The 19313-nt window shown below is 39.6% G+C and overlaps 1 protein-coding gene across 5 annotated transcripts in view; it reads left to right on the top strand.

The window, feature by feature from the left end:
• PARD3B (par-3 family cell polarity regulator beta) overlaps positions 1-19313 on the top strand; it is a 358197-nt gene that overhangs the window by 90376 nt on the left and 248508 nt on the right. For 4 of the 5 annotated variants that reach the window (XM_065069463.1, XM_065069461.1, XM_065069460.1 and 1 more), the window contains exon 3: positions 12294-12465. In XM_065069463.1, coding sequence (XP_064925535.1) covers positions 12294-12465 — 172 coding nt within the window. Of the gene's footprint in view, positions 1-12293; positions 12466-19313 lie in introns of those variants that run through there. The other variant, XM_065069465.1, reaches the window with a different exon arrangement.

Below are 19313 nucleotides of genomic sequence, written 5' to 3'. Positions count from 1 at the left end.
CCTCTTAATGTGTCTTAAGAGTAGGTGAACTTCTGTTATTTTCTGTTCCTCAGCTTTTCTGAAATACATGAGTCTCTGTACAGAGAATGCCTGGAGGTTACACTTCTTTGGTTCTTAAACCTCTCTCTCTTCAGTTTGGTGCAAAGTGAATAGTGGACATCATGGGGTTTGCCAGCTCTGTGTGTGTTGTGTTTTATTTTGTGGTTTTTTTTGACTGGTTTCTGCACCTGATCTTTAAATCAGGAGCAAAGTTATTTTTGGGGACCTTCCCAAAGACCAGCGTCAAGTTCTGCAGTGTGTGTGCTTGCTGAATTACTAATAGAAAAGCTATTTAACTTACACTGGATGGGAACCCCCAAGAGCTGATTTCAGCCACGTGTGAAAAAACGCTCTTGGTCTCTTGGAAAGAAAATCATTTGCCTGGAGGATAAAGATCCAAGGCGGCATGAAGCAGTAAAGCTGGGAAAGCACCAGTTCCCTTTTCCAGTGTCTGATAAAGTGGTTTGGTAAAGGTAGGTGCTCATTGTGTGGCTTCAGTTTTGTTGATTCTTCATGATATTGAAGATATTTGAAGATTCAGGACAACTGAAACATTTTGGAGAGTTTTCTGTTAGCTGAAAGTGTTTTACTTCTCTCCCATTGCTTTGTTTATTGAGTAGTTTAACTTACTTTTGGAAGTGGAGCTTGGTACATCATTCACTTTAAGGTTTTTTATTAAAAATGCTTTGCCTTATGAATTGATCCCTTTATCATTTGTAATGAGGAGTGGAAAATGGATGAACAAGCTTCTCTCTGAAAAATCACATTTGAAATTTCTGAGTAATGATCTGAACGGTCTGAAGTCATTTATTGCCAAGACATATCGCTGTTCTGCAGAATATTCAAACTACTGTCATCAACATTAAACTATGCCCTAAGCATGAAGATGTTTTTCCAAAAAGAAGGCTTCAGATCACATTAAAACAATATTTTAGAGTAATAGGAATCTGTTAATTGAATTCAACTTCTTAGTTAAATATATTCTTCAGTGTTTTTTATTATCTAATAAAAAGCTTTAATTAGCGTAGGTAAGAAACCATGGCCTGTGTTTCGCGATATATTCAATAGAGCAGAAAAGTTTCCTTTTCTTGCAGAAGATCGTCTCCTTAAGAAATGTTAAGATAATTCTAATCAGTCTTCAGAGGTCAGACTTGCAGTCCACATTTTTATAGCTAAATGCTACAAAACTCTGCATTAAGTAAATGTTCAACACTATACTTATTAGGGCATTGAAAATCAGCCTCGTGTCAAAATCCATCTAATGAGCAATTACGATATCACAGAAAACGTACTCCAGTTTCATTTTTTGGCTCCTGTGCTGTTGTGGAAGGACAAGAACATTCCTGCTGGTGTAATTTTTTGAATGATTGTTATTTTTTCTTGTGTATTTCATTTTAATAGGATGTGTTCGTATCTGAATAACAAGTACCAATGAGTGGGTAGTCGAATGGTATGTGAGATCTTTTGCGCAGACACATTCATGTCCAAGGGATGCAAAACGTACCTGTGTACATACATAGGTGCTACTAACTTTGCAGGCACCGTTTTCTTAGTTGTATTCTGAACTCTATCAGTTGGCACACCTTAAAATACTATGTTTAATTTTGATGTGGATCTTGTGCGTGTTGTCAGCATTTATTTTGTTTACTAAGAAGCTAAGAAACTTCGCTATGAAATGATGCTGTGGGCAGCTAATGCTAGGGTAAAAAGCCATTGAAATTTATAACATGTAGATCATTCTTTTAAGGAGTATAATGAGCAAGGCAGCAGTAGGATGTCTGTTAGGAACTGATTGCTGAAATGAGTAATAGTCACTGAAGGGTTTTTTGTTATTGCCAGAGCTCCGACTATCTCTGCAAATTTGACTTCTAGTTTCATTGTTTTCGCAGTAATGGTGCATTAAGATGTCAAGTCCAAATATTTTTTTTCTAGTCCTTCTGTTCCGGTGGCTCATTTGGGTACATGTATTTCTGGAACTGCAGTGTTTGGAACCATCACGCTGCTTTTAAAGGTTCAGAACTTCGCACAATTTTGCATGTTACTGATCTTCTGAGGGAGCGTAACTTCAGAGGTTTCTTCTTTAGTTGTTGTAGACTTCTTAAACTGGTTTGCCTTTAAAAAAAACAACAAAACAATGATTGACTTTGACAATGATTGACTTTGTCGTCTTGTATTAACGAGTATGACAAAACAAGCCATTTGTACCAGCCAGTTACTAAATACATTCTGAGGATTTTGGTGACACTCCCATGGCATTTCTGCTGAACTTCCCTCCCCTCTTCTTCTGTTCTTCTCTGGCTCAAATTTTATGCGTAGAAGGATTATGACATTTAGGAGGTTTCTTTAGTGGCGGGGTTGCTTCAGGTCAAAGCTGATTTATGCTGCGGAAGCGTAAAGGGCCATGACTTCTGAAAATGAGGTCACCGCCTGAAAGGCAAAAGGTGTTCTGTATTTTTCCAAAGGGGTGTGTATGCATTATCATAATGCGCTAGAAACCCCCTTGGAATACTGTTTCTTGACAGAATTAAGAATGAACTAGTAGAGACTGCTAGCATTAGTTTGTCGTTAGGGACAGACCTTTCCTCATCAAGGTGACAACTAGTTTTGTAAGCTTACTTTGCCTTTCTGGAGCCTGCTGCGTAAACTGTCAGAGACAGGGCAAATAGCGCCGGCTCACTGCGCCAGGCAGCAGTAAGAATAGGACTCTTGGCAGTTGTAAATACTGAAATGTTTCTCTGCACAGGCAGAAACACAGTGCGAGAACTGTATGACGTGTGGCAACATCCCAAGATTCATCAAGCTCGACGCTACTAATGAAAGTTGTTGTGTGTGTTATGCTGTACAGATGGTTTTACACTTTCTGATGGCTTTTACAATTCAAGTATTTTTTGTGCCGCATTTTTTTTTAATATATTTTTTTTACTTTGAAGTTCCATTCCTCCGTCACATAATGTCCTCTAAAAAGATCAAAGCCATTTCAAAACAAACAAACGACTAATTCATATGCTGTCGTTGAGGAATTGTGGCCAAAGCAAAAACTTATTTTTGCACATGATGCATACTGTCAAATTAGTGAGAGAGAGGGAAAAAAAGTGTGACTTGCTAGAAGTTGATCTGGGTTTTCGTTGCTTTCCAACTAAGGCGGCTAAATGCACATGCAGGTGGTTAGAGGGTGTGTAGCCATCGAGGGAAGCGATTCTGCTCCTCTCTTTGGCACTTGAGAGGCCACAGCCAGACTATTGTGTCTAGTTTTGATGAGCTTTGTGCAAGAAAGACATTGTCCCTTGAGCACAGCGTCACCAACACGGGCAGGGATTGAACGCATGATGGATGAGTGAACTTCATAGATCTTATTGCTGTCTACAACTGCTTAATGGAAGGGTGTAGTTTCCCTGCGACCTTCTTGAAAGTCTGCAGTGAGAAAACAAGAGTTAGTGGTCATTAATTGGTCGTGAGGAAGACTCCAGTAAGAGAAACTTTTCTTGCACCATGAGGGTGGTCAAGCACTGGAACAGGTGCCCGGAGACTTGTGAAATCTTCATCCTTAGAGATACCGAAGCTGGGTTGCGCTCTGAGCACACTGACCTAAGTGCCAGCGTGGCTTTGAGTGAAGGTCCGGACCAGTGACTTCCAGAGGGCCCTTCCAGCCTAAATGCTTTTGTGGGGCCTACTCATTAAACTGGAGTCAGGAAAAGATGGAAGTTGAAGTGCTTAGTTACAAATACAAAGTGCTTTTTAAAGTCATGATTGCCTAGGATATGAAGAGCCATGCAGATTCCTAAGAATTTCAATCATACCCTCTGATCTTACGCTAATGGTATAATGTCTCTTCACCACAATTTCCTTTGCTTTAGATATCTGAGGATTTTCACGTGTCTATATAATCTGAAGGTTAACAAGCTCTGCTTCCTTAAATTTTGTATTAATTATATGCAGTTGAGAGACAAGAAAAGAGAGAACAAGTAAAAATCATTGGTACTGCAAGTACATCTGGCCAATATTTCCTTCAAGCGTTGGTAGCTAAGGAGGGTCATAAGCAGAGCAGGTAGGAGAAATGGTGATGAGCTCCCAAAATTCATTTTTCCCAGCTCACTTCCAACCCCATGAGCTCCCAGATCCAGATCAGATGTGACTGGAACAGGGACAGCAAGCAAGGAGCAGGAGAGGCTCTCTGGTCTGGCTTCCCACCCCTCTGCCTCATTTCTCTGGGTATGGCTTGGAGAATCCGGTGTGACCGTGGGTTCTCTGTTCAACAAGATGCTCCTTCTATCAGGAACTGGGGTTTGTGATGTTACTGGCTTATTTTATAGTGCCTTCCCCAGGAGGCTTACCAATAGAATTGGAATAAGCTGTTGATTTAGCATCAAAGGTAGGCTAATTCATATTATGGAATTACTTTAATTCATCTTATACGAGAGAACCTTTATTGATGCTTACCTACAATATAGTAACTAAGATCTTACTTTTATTTCTAAGGAGAAGCTGTCTTATTTCAGATTCCATGTCACAGGAAATGTTTCCTTTTTGATGGCTGATTAAAATAAGTGCATTTGACAAGCACAGTTCTAGTAAGTAATGCAGTCTTTGATATTAGTATCTACATTTTTGTAGTGCCATTTCAAATGGACTCTCCAAAATGAGCTCATCTTCTCTAAGTCCATAAAGGTGACAGTTCTCAGCTTCAAGGTAAACAGAAAGGAAATAATCAGTCTTGCATTTTGCAGTTCTCCTTCCATTTGTTTTTTTCACTTGGACAGAGGAAGAAGAAAAACAGAGGGCATTTGTTATCTAGCAAAACTCAGAAGCTATTTCACATGAAAACATAATGAGTGTGACAGGCTACAAATAGCATTGAACATGAATCTTTTACAGAAGAAAGGAGGAATGTCCTTTGGTCTATTTACTTCAATCAACCCTAATAAGGCTTGTTTTATGTGTTTTATGCATCCGCCATCATAATTATAAATCCTTGACATTTTAGCACTAGCATTTATATCTGCTAGGGAAGCAACCCAGAGTCAACCCTCAAGGAATGTCTGTATTGTTACTCTGGGTCTCCAGAACAGCTCTCAAGTAGTTACTAAGTGGCTTAAAAAATTACATCTCAGTCGTGCTTGAAGGGCTCATCAAACTTTGCCACAAATACCAGTGTTAAGTACCCAATCAGCTGCATTGTTTGAAGTACAGTCACGAGTGCCCGTGAAGGAAGAGTTGGACAGGAAGATGTACATAAGGTCTCATCAATTAGGTAGATTTTATTTTATTTTAATTTTTTTTCGCCATGACCTTTCAAGAAAAGAAACAACCCCAAAGCCTGCTAGTTCAGCTACAGGGAAATAACAGGAAGATAAGGATATCTTTTGATTTGATCACACACACAAAAACAACAGCTAGGCTTGCTGAAAGGCATACACAGAAGGGCTTTCTCAGACATGATTTCTTAACACAGGTCTTTTTTAATCTTTGTAGAATAACTGAGGACCTTCCCGAAATAACAATTGGGGGAAAACCCCACAAACAAAACCAACAAAAAACCCACAATAAACCAAACAAATCCAAACCAAAAACAAAACAAAAAACCACAACAATCAGCCAGCAGATAAATTATAGCAGGCTGTTAAAAATACCCTCAGAGATCTGGAAACTCAGGTTGATAAATTTAGGTAGTTACCCCAATACAGTGACAAGACCGAGATCTAAATGTAAGGCTTGTAGTGACAAAGTGGTCCAGGAGCTTTGATCTCCCAGAAGTGAAGGAGAGTTCCAACCCCTTCCCCTGACTGACATCCGTCAGCTCAAACCTAGTAAATCCAAGTCACTGGAGCTCTTCAGCAACCAAAACCCCAGTGGGTCACTGGTAGTAGCAGAAGGGCTGGGGAAGGAGCTTCACAGGCTTCACACACAGGCCTTCCTTTACATCCTGCTGCCTCCAGTTAACTGTCTTTTAGATGTAGTAAGTGATGGGCAACAAGAGGAACTCCATATTTCTTGGGAAGGGGATCTGATGATGAAACTGTGAAGACAGGAAGCAATTGGTGTCTTGCTGTTTGAGCAAACTTTTACAGCTTAGTGATAATTTGAAAATCTCAGGTTAATTAATGAAGAAAAAGATTATTTAAAAGTATTGCCTCTGGCCTTGATTCCTGTAAATCACAGCCTGGTTGGGGTTGAAGGGACCTCTGGAGATGATCCAGTCCAACCCACCTGCTAATGCGGGGTCACCAGAGCAGATCACACAGGTCAGTCCAGGTGGGTTTGAATATCTCCAAAGGAGACTCCACAACCTCTCTAGGCAGCCCGGGCCAGGCTCTGCCACCTCATAGCAAAGAAGTTTCTCCTCATGTTCAGATTTGAAGCATCCTGGTGAGACCACACCTGGAATATTGTGTCCAGTTGTGGCCCCTCAGTTCCAGCAGGACAGGGAACTGCTGGAGAGAGTCCAGCGCAGGGCAACAAAGATGCTGAAGGGAGTGGAGCATCTCCCATGTGAGGAAAGGCTGAGGGAGCTGGGGCTCTGGAGCTGGACAAGAGGACACTGAGGGGTGACCTTATTAATGGTGATAAATATGGAAAGGGGGAGTGTCAGGAGGATGGAGCCAGGCTCTTCTCAGTGACAACCAATGATAGCACAAGAGGTAATGGGTTTGAACTGGAACACAGGAGGTTCCACTTAAATTTGAAAAGAAACTTGTTCCTGGTGAGGGTGCCAGAGCCTGGCCCAGGCTGCCCAGGGAGGTTGTGGAGTCTCCTTCTGTGCAGACATTCCAACCCGCCTGGACACCTTCCTGTGTAACCTCATCTGGGTGTTCCTGCTCCGGCAGGGGGATTGCACTGGATGAGCTTTCCAGGTCCTTTCCAATCCCTGACATTCTGGGTTTCTGTGATTCATTTGGCAGTATTGAGGACCTCCAGTGGCTACGTGCATTTAAACTGAGATAAATCCTGCAGGGATCCACCATTCCTGGCCTCAGATATTCCACCCTTGGTTCTTCATTTTGTCCCCTGCTCTGTCCCTTGGCTTGTGCCAAAACAATTGCACTGTCCCTTGGGTGAGGAGCCCTCCCTGCCCCCAGAAAGTGCTGGGAACTTGGGCTGGGTTGGGTCCCTCTTTTTCAGGCCTGCTGCTTCTCTTCTTATTTCTTATTCTCATTGTATCCTTGAAAAGTTTAGAGAGCAGAGCCTTCCAGTGTTTGTGCTGTGTGCAGCAGGATTCTATTCTTGGCTTTCAGACAGCACCAAAAGAAATCTGAATAATAAGGGTAGGAAAAGTGTTAGGTGGTCTTTGGGGAGACACGTTGGTGGATGTCGTTTTGGCATGTAGGTAAACAAGATGAGCTAATCACCATAGCTTCCGTGTAATGGATCTGTAAGCTGTTTTCATATGGAGGTGTGAAGGAGGGCTGCCATATGGTGTGTATGTTGGGATTTTTCCTTGACAGCCTTTATTTTAAATTAAAGGAATTCCAAGGCAAACTATTATGCAAGAATACCATTTCAAATACTTATCAGTATGTGCCAGAAGAATACCTTGAAAGAACATTGAAGAAAGGCTGTAGAGCTCCAGGAAAGTTTTAAATTGAAAAATTAAATAACACTTTCATCCATTTTTCAGGTACCCTAATTACCTTAGTTCTGTCTATGTTGCACTATTACTAGGCTTTCATCTTTTAACCATTTGAACAGGAGTCTTTCATAAGTAATATATAAAATCTGATTTTACATTAATGAGTTTGTGGAGTTCTGAGAAAACTTCCACAGTGGCTTTATGAAGCTTTTTTGTTCGACATACGGTACAATTCACTCTCAGTATTCTTGCCTTGATCCAAAGTGTTCTTGTCCTCCTGTGGGCATAAGTTACAAGTATATCCCATGGCCATAGAACAGCTTCTGGATGGTTAAAAAAACCACTGGCTTTTCTCTTAAATGAGCATTTGAAGTCACGGCCAGGGAACATCGGAACAGGAAACAAATGTCTTGAAGAAACAGACAATTTTACTACCTTTTGTTGTCCATAGTGAGAAAAGGCCATAAATAAAGTTTTGAATGTGGAAAAGCTAAGACTGAAAATTGCCATCCAACTTGAATGAAAAATTTAATGCAAGTTGAGGATTTAATTCCCTGTTATGCCTTTGAATATATCATTCAAGCTGTTGAAAACTGCATCTTTTCAATCATGTCCTGATGCCAGCCTATGACTGAGAACTTCTCTTAGTGATTTTATCCTGACAGTAATTGAAAGCTGATTAATTTAATTGCGAGTAAGCTTTTATTTTGCCATTTCTTCCTTAGTGCCTTGTGTACATGTCTGGTGTTTGGGGTCAGAAAGGAAATAGTGGTGTTGATTTTCTAATTCGGTACAGAAAAGCCAGTCAAATACACAGATTTTAACCTTATTAACAGTAATCAGTTGTCAAAATTGTGGTGTGAAGAGAGGAATAATTACAAAACCTTTTATTTAAAGCATTGCAATTGAATTATCAGTAAAACGTTGGAAGAGCTGTGCCATAGGACACCATACAAAGGTAAGACACAATATAAATAGGGAGGAGTTTAGCAGTAAAAATGACAGAGAAGGACTAAGTTTTGATAATTTATTGTCTAGGTAGCTAGTAGGTTGTTAATAGAGATTACACCAATACTGAAGTTAGAACCATTTTACCTCCAGATCTTTTACATGTTCTTCAAATCCCCTTTAAAGAAATGGAGATGCTTAAGTATAGCAAGTGTACAAAACTGCAACAGGGTATTAGTGTAACTTATGCAGTTTACAAGTGTCTGAGTGATAATTTGTGTTTAAAAATAAAAAGCAGCTCACCCACTGAACTCTCAATATTTATAAATATTAAACTGGTAAAGAAAAAACTGGTGTTGCAAATAATGTTGTTGTTTTCATGATACGTTTGTAGGGGATTCCTTAATGTGTCCTGAAGTTTTTCTCCATCAGAAGACATTTGCAGTCTGTTCCAATTAATGAATTTTCCATACTGGAAATGAGGAGTCAATTACTACAATTATTTTTGAATAGTTAATTTGCATAACCTTAATTGTATTCATTCCCTTTGAAAGGCTGAAGCTGATATTTATTATGCATTGATTGATTAGCAGCGTATTTGTAGTGTTAAGAGCAAGTGCAGAGTCTGTCATCTGGGCAGGAACAACCCCAGGTTCCAGTATAAGTTGGGGAATGACCTATTAGAGAGCAGGGTAGGGGAAAGGGACCTGGGGGTCCTGGGGACAGCAGGATGACCATGAGCCAGCACTGGGCCCTTGTGGCCAGGAAGACCAATGGTACCTGGGGTGGGTTAGAAGGGGGTGGTCAGTAGGTCAGAGAGGTTCTCCTGCCCCTCTGCTCTGCCCTGGGGAGACCACATCTGGAATATTGTGTCCAGTTGTGGCCCCTCAGTTCCAGCAGGACAGGGAACTGCTGGAGAGAGTCCAGCGCAGGGCAACAAAGATGCTGAAGGGAGTGGAGCATCTCCCGTGTGAGGAAAGGCTGAGGGAGCTGGGGCTCGGAGCTGGAGGAGACTGAGGGGTGACTCATTCCTGGGGATCAATATGGAAAGGAGGAGTGTCAGGAGGATGGAGCCAGGCTCTTGTCGATGACAGACAATGATAGGACAAGGGGTAATGAGTACAAACTGGAACACGAGAGGTTCCACTTAAATATGAGAAGCAACTTCTTCTCAGTGAGGGTGACAGAACACTGGCCCAGGCTGCCCAGGGAGGTTGTGAAGTCTCCTCCTCTGCAGACAGAAGACAGGTTTGGGAGGTCTGTCTGGGAAGTTGTTCCTCTCAAAAAATAATTTTATATTACCATTTCAGCTAAAATTCCATTCAGACTTCAGGGGAATAAAGGAAACTGAGTGTGGTTTTTAGAAACCTAAGTGTTTGATAATGCAGGGTCATACTGCTGCTCTGCTCTGCGCACCACTGCAAAATATGTGAAGAAAGCAGATGGTGAAACGGAGAAATAAGCTTAACAGCAGAGTCAGTTATACTGTTAAGTGGCATTTTTTATTCTATCAGCGCTGGGGAACACTGGGGATCATCCCCCATAAGCGCTCCAAAGACTGGATGCTCTTGCGTTGCTTATATTCACATAATTATTACATATGCATTGCAACTTTCGAAAATCTTGACATACAATACATCTATACTAAGTAATGATTGATGATGTTAGTTATAATTGTTTAGTTTCTTACAATATTTCTATTAATTATTAGGTGAATACAAAGTAAGCACTCTGCTTTTAAACAATATATCACTTAATCTTCTGTTTCCCTCTTGTCATGCAGAAGTATCTAAAACTTGAAAAACATCCCCTTCTTTTGCAGTTGGTCAGAAGGCATTGATCATGTCAATTGGTTAATGATGGGTACGTCATTTGTAACTTAATCACAGTAGGCATTAATTTAGCAGCTTCTCTTCGATAGAAATAGGGTAACTACAAGATCAATGTCCTCCTGGTTTACTCTCCTGGTTTTTACTGCTGTGTGTTTCGAGGGCTTTTGAATCCAGAGTGGTGCTTGTGTGTTTCTATTGAACAGTTCTTGCTTGTCTTCTCTATCCGTTTGTCTTGACCGTGGGGAAACTTGTCTTGGTCCAGCTGAGAAGTTCACCTGTTTATTCTGATGCAGTCACAGCTGAGCTCCATTTACTCTTCTACATTGCAAATGCTCAAGTGAGCTTCATATCCCACTATTATTTCAAGTGTTTTTGGCTGTGTGTGGTTGTGGGTCATAGCAATGGCCTGATGATAAACGCCATGTGAACACCTGGGTGGTTGCCCTGCAGTGCAGGAGGAAGGTACAAAGAGAGTTGTCTTTCTTACTGGAATCAATCTTTCCTATACGCTTTGGACAAAGAAAAACCAAATTGTAAGTTGTAAGAGCTATTTGTGTGGCAATGAAAAGGAAACAGGCTCCACCTGGAGAAGCAGAGCAAGTTTTCTGTCTAATTATTTAAGGAGCTTTGTGTGCCTCTGCAATATGCATTGCTAAATATGAGCTGACACATTTCTAGCAACCAAATTATAAATGAGTGGAAGACCTGAAAATGCCAGTTTCTTCCTTAGAAGCACTTCAGTGTTTTTCTTTTCTTTTTTTAGCTTCTTTTTCCTCTCATACATTCATTTCTTCCCTTAGGCAAATGAGGTCCTTTAAGTGTTTATCTCTTTGTTTCAGTCTACTGCTTATCATAGGATAATATTTTTGCCACATCTTGAAAGTGTCAGGAGATTTGATGTACTTACGTTTTTGTATAGTGTGTATGCATACCTTAAAATAACACAGCGCAAGAAAGTACTAAATCAATCCTTTAAACTTGTTTCTGCGCACATCTTGACATTGCCTAACTTGTTGTGGATGTCGTCGCCTTTTCCAGCGTTAGCAAAGTAAAACTTAAGATAATCCTATGGAGTTCAGAAAAAGTGAAGTAAATAAATCAATGCACGCCTTAAGATGAAGATATCTCATCCAACACCTGTTGGTTCTCTTGGAACTCTAACACAATCTACACACAGCCACACATCTCCAAGTCGCTTGTTGATGAAGCTGTATTGTGATCACTTTGTAGTGGTGGGGACCAAAGGGAAGATCCCTGTGAAAGGCCAGGTTAGCAGAGACAAAAATGCGTTTTTATGGTGTCTTTTTGTCATTTTCATGTCAGCATCAATGTGAGTTTGGGCAGCAGGCTTTGCAGGCTGTTGTTGCTTATCTCGACCTTCCTGTGTGCCTGAAGTTGTGGAAGAATCAGGGACTGCGGGACAGTTTGCAGAAGCAATGTATAGTAGTTATGTATTTATAAAGGAAACGTGCATCTGCTCGCTCAGTACAGCTTCCATGGGCGTGTTACCTTTGTGCAGTGTGTCATTGAGTAGCATTAAATTTGTGTTTGGTTTTTTGTTTGTTTTTAATATTAACATTAATACCCTCCACCCCCAAGAATTAAATGCCATTCTGTGTTTTTAAGCGTGTTCAGCCCTAAGTATTTTGCAACAATGTAAAATGAGCACTGATGGTAGCATACTAACTATGGGAAAAGCGTTTCAACACAGGACAGTGCTGAAACAAATACTTAAGGCATTTGAAATCAATGTATTTAAGCACAAATCTGTGTGCTTTCCTGAATCTGTGTGTTTATTGTTAGCTGTTCTGAACATTGGACGCCCAAAGAATAATAAATTTTGCCTTAAAAAAAACGAAGTTTGGGAATACTTTATAGCTACAAAGTGTATTATCTTTTTGTTTTGATAGCTGATTGCTGTCTATGATGAGGAAGAAACTCACCGTAAGACTGATGGCACCAATGGCAACTTGACAGACAGAAACAGCCCTGACTCTTTTGAGACGGAGGTGGCGGCTCAGCTGGCTGCTTTTCAGCCCATTGGTGGTGAGATCGAAGTGACTCCTTCTGCCCTAAAACTTGGTATGTATGTCTTGCTCTTTTTTTTTAATTATGTTAACCAATGTATGTCTGTAGTTTGATTTTATGTATTTAGAGATTTTTTTTAGTGCTGCCTTGTTGGCCTTGAGGTTCAGTGAAGACAACTGTAATGACAAAAGTAGATTTTATTTTTTCTTTGAACAGTTGATGCTGAAGACTGCAATTGAGCGTTGCAAATGTGCCTTGTATCTTGCTGTATGTTATGCTCATCCATACAGCTGGGGTCTCTTTTTTCCTCCTTTCCTTCAGTGAGTAGATTGCTGATAATCCTCCATTGTAATCTTCATACAGTGGAAGAGATGAAACCTACGCAAAGTATTTTCAAATAACAAAGTCATTAAACAAAACCTCAGCATTTTTGTTGAGGAACGTGGGTTCAGTGAGTGTCAAACTGCTGTGTGCAAATACTTCTACTCATTATCTGAGCTCATGCCCTGGTTTGGGTGTGGGAGGTAGAAAGGAGGAGGTATTGGTTGCCGACAGTTCAGCTCTTTGCCTTGCACAGCAGAGTCTGTTTGCCTGTCGGACTTGGAGGTGAGCAGACTGATTAGGAGAAGCTTGTGCTTAATTTCCTCTTATATCAGAGGGTACTATGGGAAGTGCCTCTGGTCCCCTGTGTTGTTTCAGCGCACCTGGAAGGCCAAGAGTGCAGATGCCGGTTTCCAGTTATAAAGAGCTAAAGTCTTATACATTGAACACAAAGCAGTTTGAAATACTTTTCTTGGATTGAGAGCAGGCTAAGCTGTCACGTAGGCATAGAAGCTTTCACAAACAGATTGAAGGTGAATCCCCTTCTGAGCAATAACACACTGACAGCATTTAGCAAATGAATAATGCTCAGGAAAGGCTTCTCTGCATTCCCCCAGAGCTCATCATCCACTTCACCCTGTGTTCCTGAGTACTCCTGGTAGCCTCCTAATGGTGTGCAATGACATTTCAGAGTGTGAGCAGGTGGGTAAGGATAGAAATACTACCTCTGGTTTTGCTGCTCTCATGGAGTAGTCTGGTTAGGACTTCAGAAATCGAATGTTCACTTGTCTGTTTATTTTAATTGCATTTTTAAAGTGAAAGGCTGATAGCAAAACCAAGCTAAAATAGAATTTCTAACAAAGTTCACTGGATTAAGCTGTTTAACTTCTCACAGAAATCTCTGCTCATTTTTGTGCCTGATATAGAAAATACTGAAATTCAACCTGCACGAAAATGTTTATATTCAAATTTCTGTGTAAATGGCTCACTTCTATTTTTCCTATAATCTAGAATATAGGAAAAAGTCTTTTTTCCATATTTAATGACACACAGGAATTTCTCATACCTAAAAATCTCGGAAAAATACTTATTCTTGCCATAACTTGTCTGTATTTGAGCTGTGGTTTTGGTAAGCATGAGGTATGGAAAAGTTTGTGGCTAAAGGTCCAATGGTTAAATGGTTTTCCACTTCATTTATCGTGCTTTTAAAAATAGCACTGTGTAAACACATCTTAGCATGTTTCAGAAGCAGAGATTGTTCTCCATACGCTTCCAAGTCATATTTAAAAATAAATAGATGAAAGCAGTTGGTGTAGCACACTGTTGTAACTAAGGTGAGGGTTGGAGGGAAGAATATTTCAGCTTCACCTAATTTTCTGTAAAGCAGTTAAATGCTGGAGCTCACCAGGAACCTACCAGGTAGTTCAGTTTTCATAGTATTTAAGAAATCCTTCTACTATAGAGTGTAAAGCAGACGAAATATAACATGAGAAGAGCAGCCAAATAGGGTTCGATTTCGTATTCAGTGCAATACTAATATATATTTGGAGTTTAAATGGATGTTTGCGTCCTAAAATAGAGAACATAATGTGTTTGTTTCAGTGTTTGCTTTATTTTCCAAGGTAAATGAAGGATTTTTCTACCTGTCAGTCTTATAAGCTCAGTCTGCACTCTGAAATGTATTTATTTCTGGATTTTACATCATGGATTACAGTTCTTTAGACTTAATTTTTGCCTTTATGTTTCCTGTACAAGTCCCCGGACCTTAAATTATGTCCCTATTTCCACTAGAGGGAAATTGAGAAGTAGATGAACAAATAAAAGGACAATTTGGTTGCGTCAATATCATTGATGCATGAACCACAGTAGTCTGGCTCCCTGTCTCATTATTGAATTGACTCACACTTGCTAGTAGAAATAAAGAATAGTATTTTTAAAAGCTGTTCTGACTTTGGGAGCAAGGATGTGATGAAATAGGTATGTAGTGAGCAAGTGTTGCTTTCCATGGTAGAGCTGTGTTTGGAGAACTGTGGTGTGCTTGCCTTTTAGAGCATTTTTGCAGAATGCAGTGTTAGATAAATTGTCAGACTGCGCAACAATTTTCCTTGTTAATTTCTGTTGGACGTGTTGTGTTTTATGAAACCAGATCCACGGTTCATGTAGAAACAATGTTCATTTAGTGATCTGCTCAGAGAATACTTAGAACTTGATGCTTAATCAGTATGTGAAACTAAATCTTGTTCTCGAACAGGAGAGAATCAGCACTGATTTTGGAAAAGGCACTTGAGATACTGCCGTCAAACTTTTTTTTATTAATGGTGTATTTGATCCAGTTCAGTTAATCATATGTTTACCTGGGCTTAAAGCCTTTACTGGCTAGATAGAGATGTTGATGATGGGAGAAATATTTTTTCATATTGTATGGTTACTTCTTCCACACGTTTTGTGTCTGATACTCTTCACAACACTGATCAGCTTGACTGTCTGAAACGGTAGTTTTTCCATTATGTGGTTAGTTACCCTTATTTTGCCCTTTGTCACCTGCAACTTTGAAAGTGAGCCACAATAAAAGCAATCTTATATTTGGCTTGAAAGCTAAAAGTACCTTGTATCTTACATCGCTTTCATGTACCAGCAGAATTTTAGGGCAGAAAGAAAGCTTGTTATTTTACTTACTCTCAAATTACTTTCATAGCACTTGGTATGTATCTCTTTAAAAAAGTTCTGGAAATTACTCAGCTATTTTTTTTGTCCCCTGAAATTAATGCATCTCTACTTTTACTTAGTGTTCTCAGGTGAAATTGTGGGCTCTTTTGTTTAATTTAAGAAAAATGGAGGAAGCTTTTAACTGTTTGTGAACACAGTATCTGCTATGTCCACAACATAGGTGGGTTGCAAACCACTCGAGTGCTGCCTCCTCCTCTTGCAGCACCTGAATTTGGACTGCAAAGTTAGCAACACCTGGTAGTTTCTTATGTTTCATTTCTAGTCTGTGTTGTTCTTGCACCTCCTTTGGTCTGAGCTTAGAGAAAATGATTTTGAATGGATAAATTGTGATGCCATAACATTTCCTTAAACTGCTGTATCGAAATCATTTAAGAAACACTTATTTCCTGTATTCTGCACAGGTGGTGGGTTTTACTTTCTAATCCAATGCCATTTAGATGAATACATATTGTCTACTCACTGTTGATCATTTATCTTCATAGCAGCAAAATGTATTATGTTGGCTTTGTGGCAAATGATGTGTGAATGTGTTCGTGATGCAGTAACTAGTAAACTAACAAGTGTTTGGAGTGATGGAACATCGGTACATCCTTGTCTGTAGGTGGTAGAGTAATTACTAGGTTAGCTAGCAGTATTTTCTATTGGCATTGGTTGGGGGTGTGTGTTTTGGCTTTTTTATTATTTTTTAGTATAGCATGTCCTAAAATTTCTCTCTGACAAGAGCTGGTAGCTGAGAAGACTTTGCAGAGTAAGGACTTACCTCTGCAGACCTTTTCGACCGATTGCCTTTATTCCCTGTTCCAAAGTGCTGTTTTGTTGCTGATGTGTGATTGAACAGTCATTCTCTCACCTCAGAGATCGCTTTGCTGGGGCAGTGGATGCCATTCTTGCATAGCGTGTTAAGATCTTTAAAGAGCCCATGATGGATGGAGTTGTGTATATTAGGGAAACTAACAGTGCATGCAAATAGTCCTGTCTGGGGTTCTCTGGCTAATAGTTCAAGGGTTTTTGAATATATACATGTTACAATTATTAAAAATGAACTAGCAATGTAGAGTGGTAAACCACAACTTTATGGTAGCAACTAATGGGCTATATATAAATTGGTGTGATTTCCTAGAATATTTTCAAACTATTTTTAGATTTTTAGCAACTTCAGACTAGAGGTTTTTAATAAACCCGCTCCTAAATAAGCTTACGAATGGCAGTGGTAGTTGAAGTTGAAGCTATATTGAGGCACTAGTGCTTTTGAACAGTCAGTTCTTTCAGTTCTGGGCATTTTGTGTAGTGTCTCACAGTGGACATTTGTTTCCTGAAAAGAAGATGTTGCTACCTGGGAAGGTTCCAGCCCTTAGTAGGTCTAGTACAGTACTGGCCTGGAAAGCTTGGATTTTACGTTTTGCATTTGTTGGTGCTTTGGCCATGTGTCTCTTGAACATTTGGGAAAGGTTACTTGCACTCCTACGGAATTGCCTTCAATGTGTTTTGGGGCTTCAGACAGAGAATATACTCAGCTGAATACGTTCCTGTGATTTGGGGCTTGCTCTAACTCAAATCATGCTTTATAGGATTGTTCAAAACACTTATTTAGGTAGAATGGCCCTTTGTGGTGCTCAGTCAGTCGGCAGAGCTGCTTCCTTTGGCATGTCTTAGTTTAAAGTCCAAGGAATTGAAGGCAAGGTTTCTTCCAGGAGTTGTTGGAAGTTTCTGCTTTGATAGGCCTTAAATTGTTACCTCCAGGGTATGGATGTTGTCTGTTTCTGTGTGAGTTCAGAGCTCACAAAGAGTTCCTTCTCTTTCTCATCTGCTTTGAAGTGGAAGCATTCTCGGCAGGCTCGGGGGCATTTTAAACAGCATATATTTGGTTAGCCCTCTTTCAAGTTGGTTTTGAGATACCATGGATGTACCGACAGCATATTTTTAAATACAGGGGAAAACACACAATTATGGTTTTTTATAAAAGTTATGAAAACATATATGGACTAAAACTATTCATTTGATAAATAAAACGTTGCTAATTCTTATATACAGCAGGCATGCTGTGTCAAAGTAAGAAAGACACTTTTACGTAAGAAAAAGCTATCCTGTTAATCCTAATCTTACAATGTCAGTTCATTGGCTAAGCATTCCGATGTTTGTCAGCACAGTGTTCTACATGCATATTATAATTCTCATCTGTATGATTCAGGGAAGATGAACATTTTAGAATTGCTAAGTTTCAAAAGAAATGCATTATAGAAGCATGTGCTGCTTTCTGTGGTTTGAGGCAATACCGCTCATTTCCTTAAGCAACTATGACTTTATTCTTTCTCAGCAATGAAACGCTGCTCTCATAGTGGTGATATCAAATGTGCTGTTTGTCATAGGTGTTGTGAGGATGACACTGACACCGTACTTGATAGATTTCTCCCCTCTGCAGCATTCAGTTTGATCTGGTTTTAAAGAATTGTGATGATCAATTAAAGTCTACTTGTGTTTCTAAAACAAATGATTGCTGTTCTCAGGCAAGCTAAAGGTTTGAAGATAACTTTTCATTTCAGTCAGAGTGCAGGCTTGCTATATTTTGACCTCATGACTTAAGCTGGGTATTATTTAGTTGTCCTTGATTCATGGAAATGAGCTTTGCACCAGCATAGCTAAAGTTTATCTTTGTATTGCAGCAAAATAAGACAGTAATGCTTTCTGTAAAGATATATTAAATTTCCATGTGTTTCTCTGTCTTTGTGTTGCCTCTTTCAAAAACAAGCCAGTCTTCCTTTCCCCATACCCAAGAATTTAATACTAGTGTAGGTAAGAAATGTATGTGTATAGTTGGTTACCAAAGAACCCCCTTTTAATAGCCCCTGTGCCTCTGGTTTCCCCAAGATTGCTTCTCATCAATTATTCCCCTTGTCTCTGTTCCCTTTGCACTTGGTTTAATATGGCTTATCTGGGGCAGGGGGGTATCTGCATGAAAATATGATAAGTAGAGAGAAAAATCTTTTTCCATCACAAGTTACACGTATTCCTGCAGCAGCTCTCTAGCTGAGATATTTATTTCCAGCCTTTTATTGCCTCAGAGAAGGTGGTGAATTGGACTTAGAATGATGGAATAAATTCTATTAGAAAAGCCTGTGCCGCTTTTCGAGATACTTTATTTGATGTCACTGTTTTTCCTAAGATTTTTCTCTATTTTACTAATTTTGTGATGTTGCTGGTTTTGTGAGTATTTCTTTATTGTTATGAGGCATAGCTAGTTTCAGGGTAACATCTCTTAAAAAGAAAAAGATGAGCTCACTAAGCTGAATATTGCATCTGAAAGCTTTGGAAGGCTATAGTATAATGTAATATAGTACTGGAAGGCTATAGTGCAGTCTCTGTCAGCACACTCTAATGCTGCTTAAGACAAAGGAGTGTTTATGTGTGTTTGTAAATCTCTACAGTATTATGTGCTGTATTAGCTCTGAGGAAATATGGCGAAATATGTATTTCGGGTTGAAAACGAGCCTGCTAAGCTTGGCTGATTGATAGCTTGAAATTGTTCAAGTTAAAGACGACGACTTCAACTAAAGATCTTGGGGTAGTAGATAACTTTTCCTTTTTTTCCTTAAGAAACTAAATTAATATCATTTTACACATTTTTTGCAATGTTTGTTCACTAATGATCCTTAACTGTTTGCTTCCATATGAACATATTCAGTACACAGATGAACCCGTCTTTATGAAAGTCATCATTAGAGACGTTACAAATAGCAATTAAATGATTCAGTCAGTTTGCCCATTGCCATATAGTTCTTTCTCATTGCTTTCTATTTGATTTACCCTTTGAAGAGCCTTAGTTGGTAGTTAATTTTTTGTCTCTTTACTTTGAAGTG

Source organism: Columba livia, chromosome 7 (assembly GCF_036013475.1).
Source record: "Columba livia isolate bColLiv1 breed racing homer chromosome 7, bColLiv1.pat.W.v2, whole genome shotgun sequence".
Lineage (NCBI taxonomy): Eukaryota > Metazoa > Chordata > Aves > Columbiformes > Columbidae > Columba > Columba livia.
This window is presented reverse-complemented; position numbering and strand designations above follow the sequence as displayed.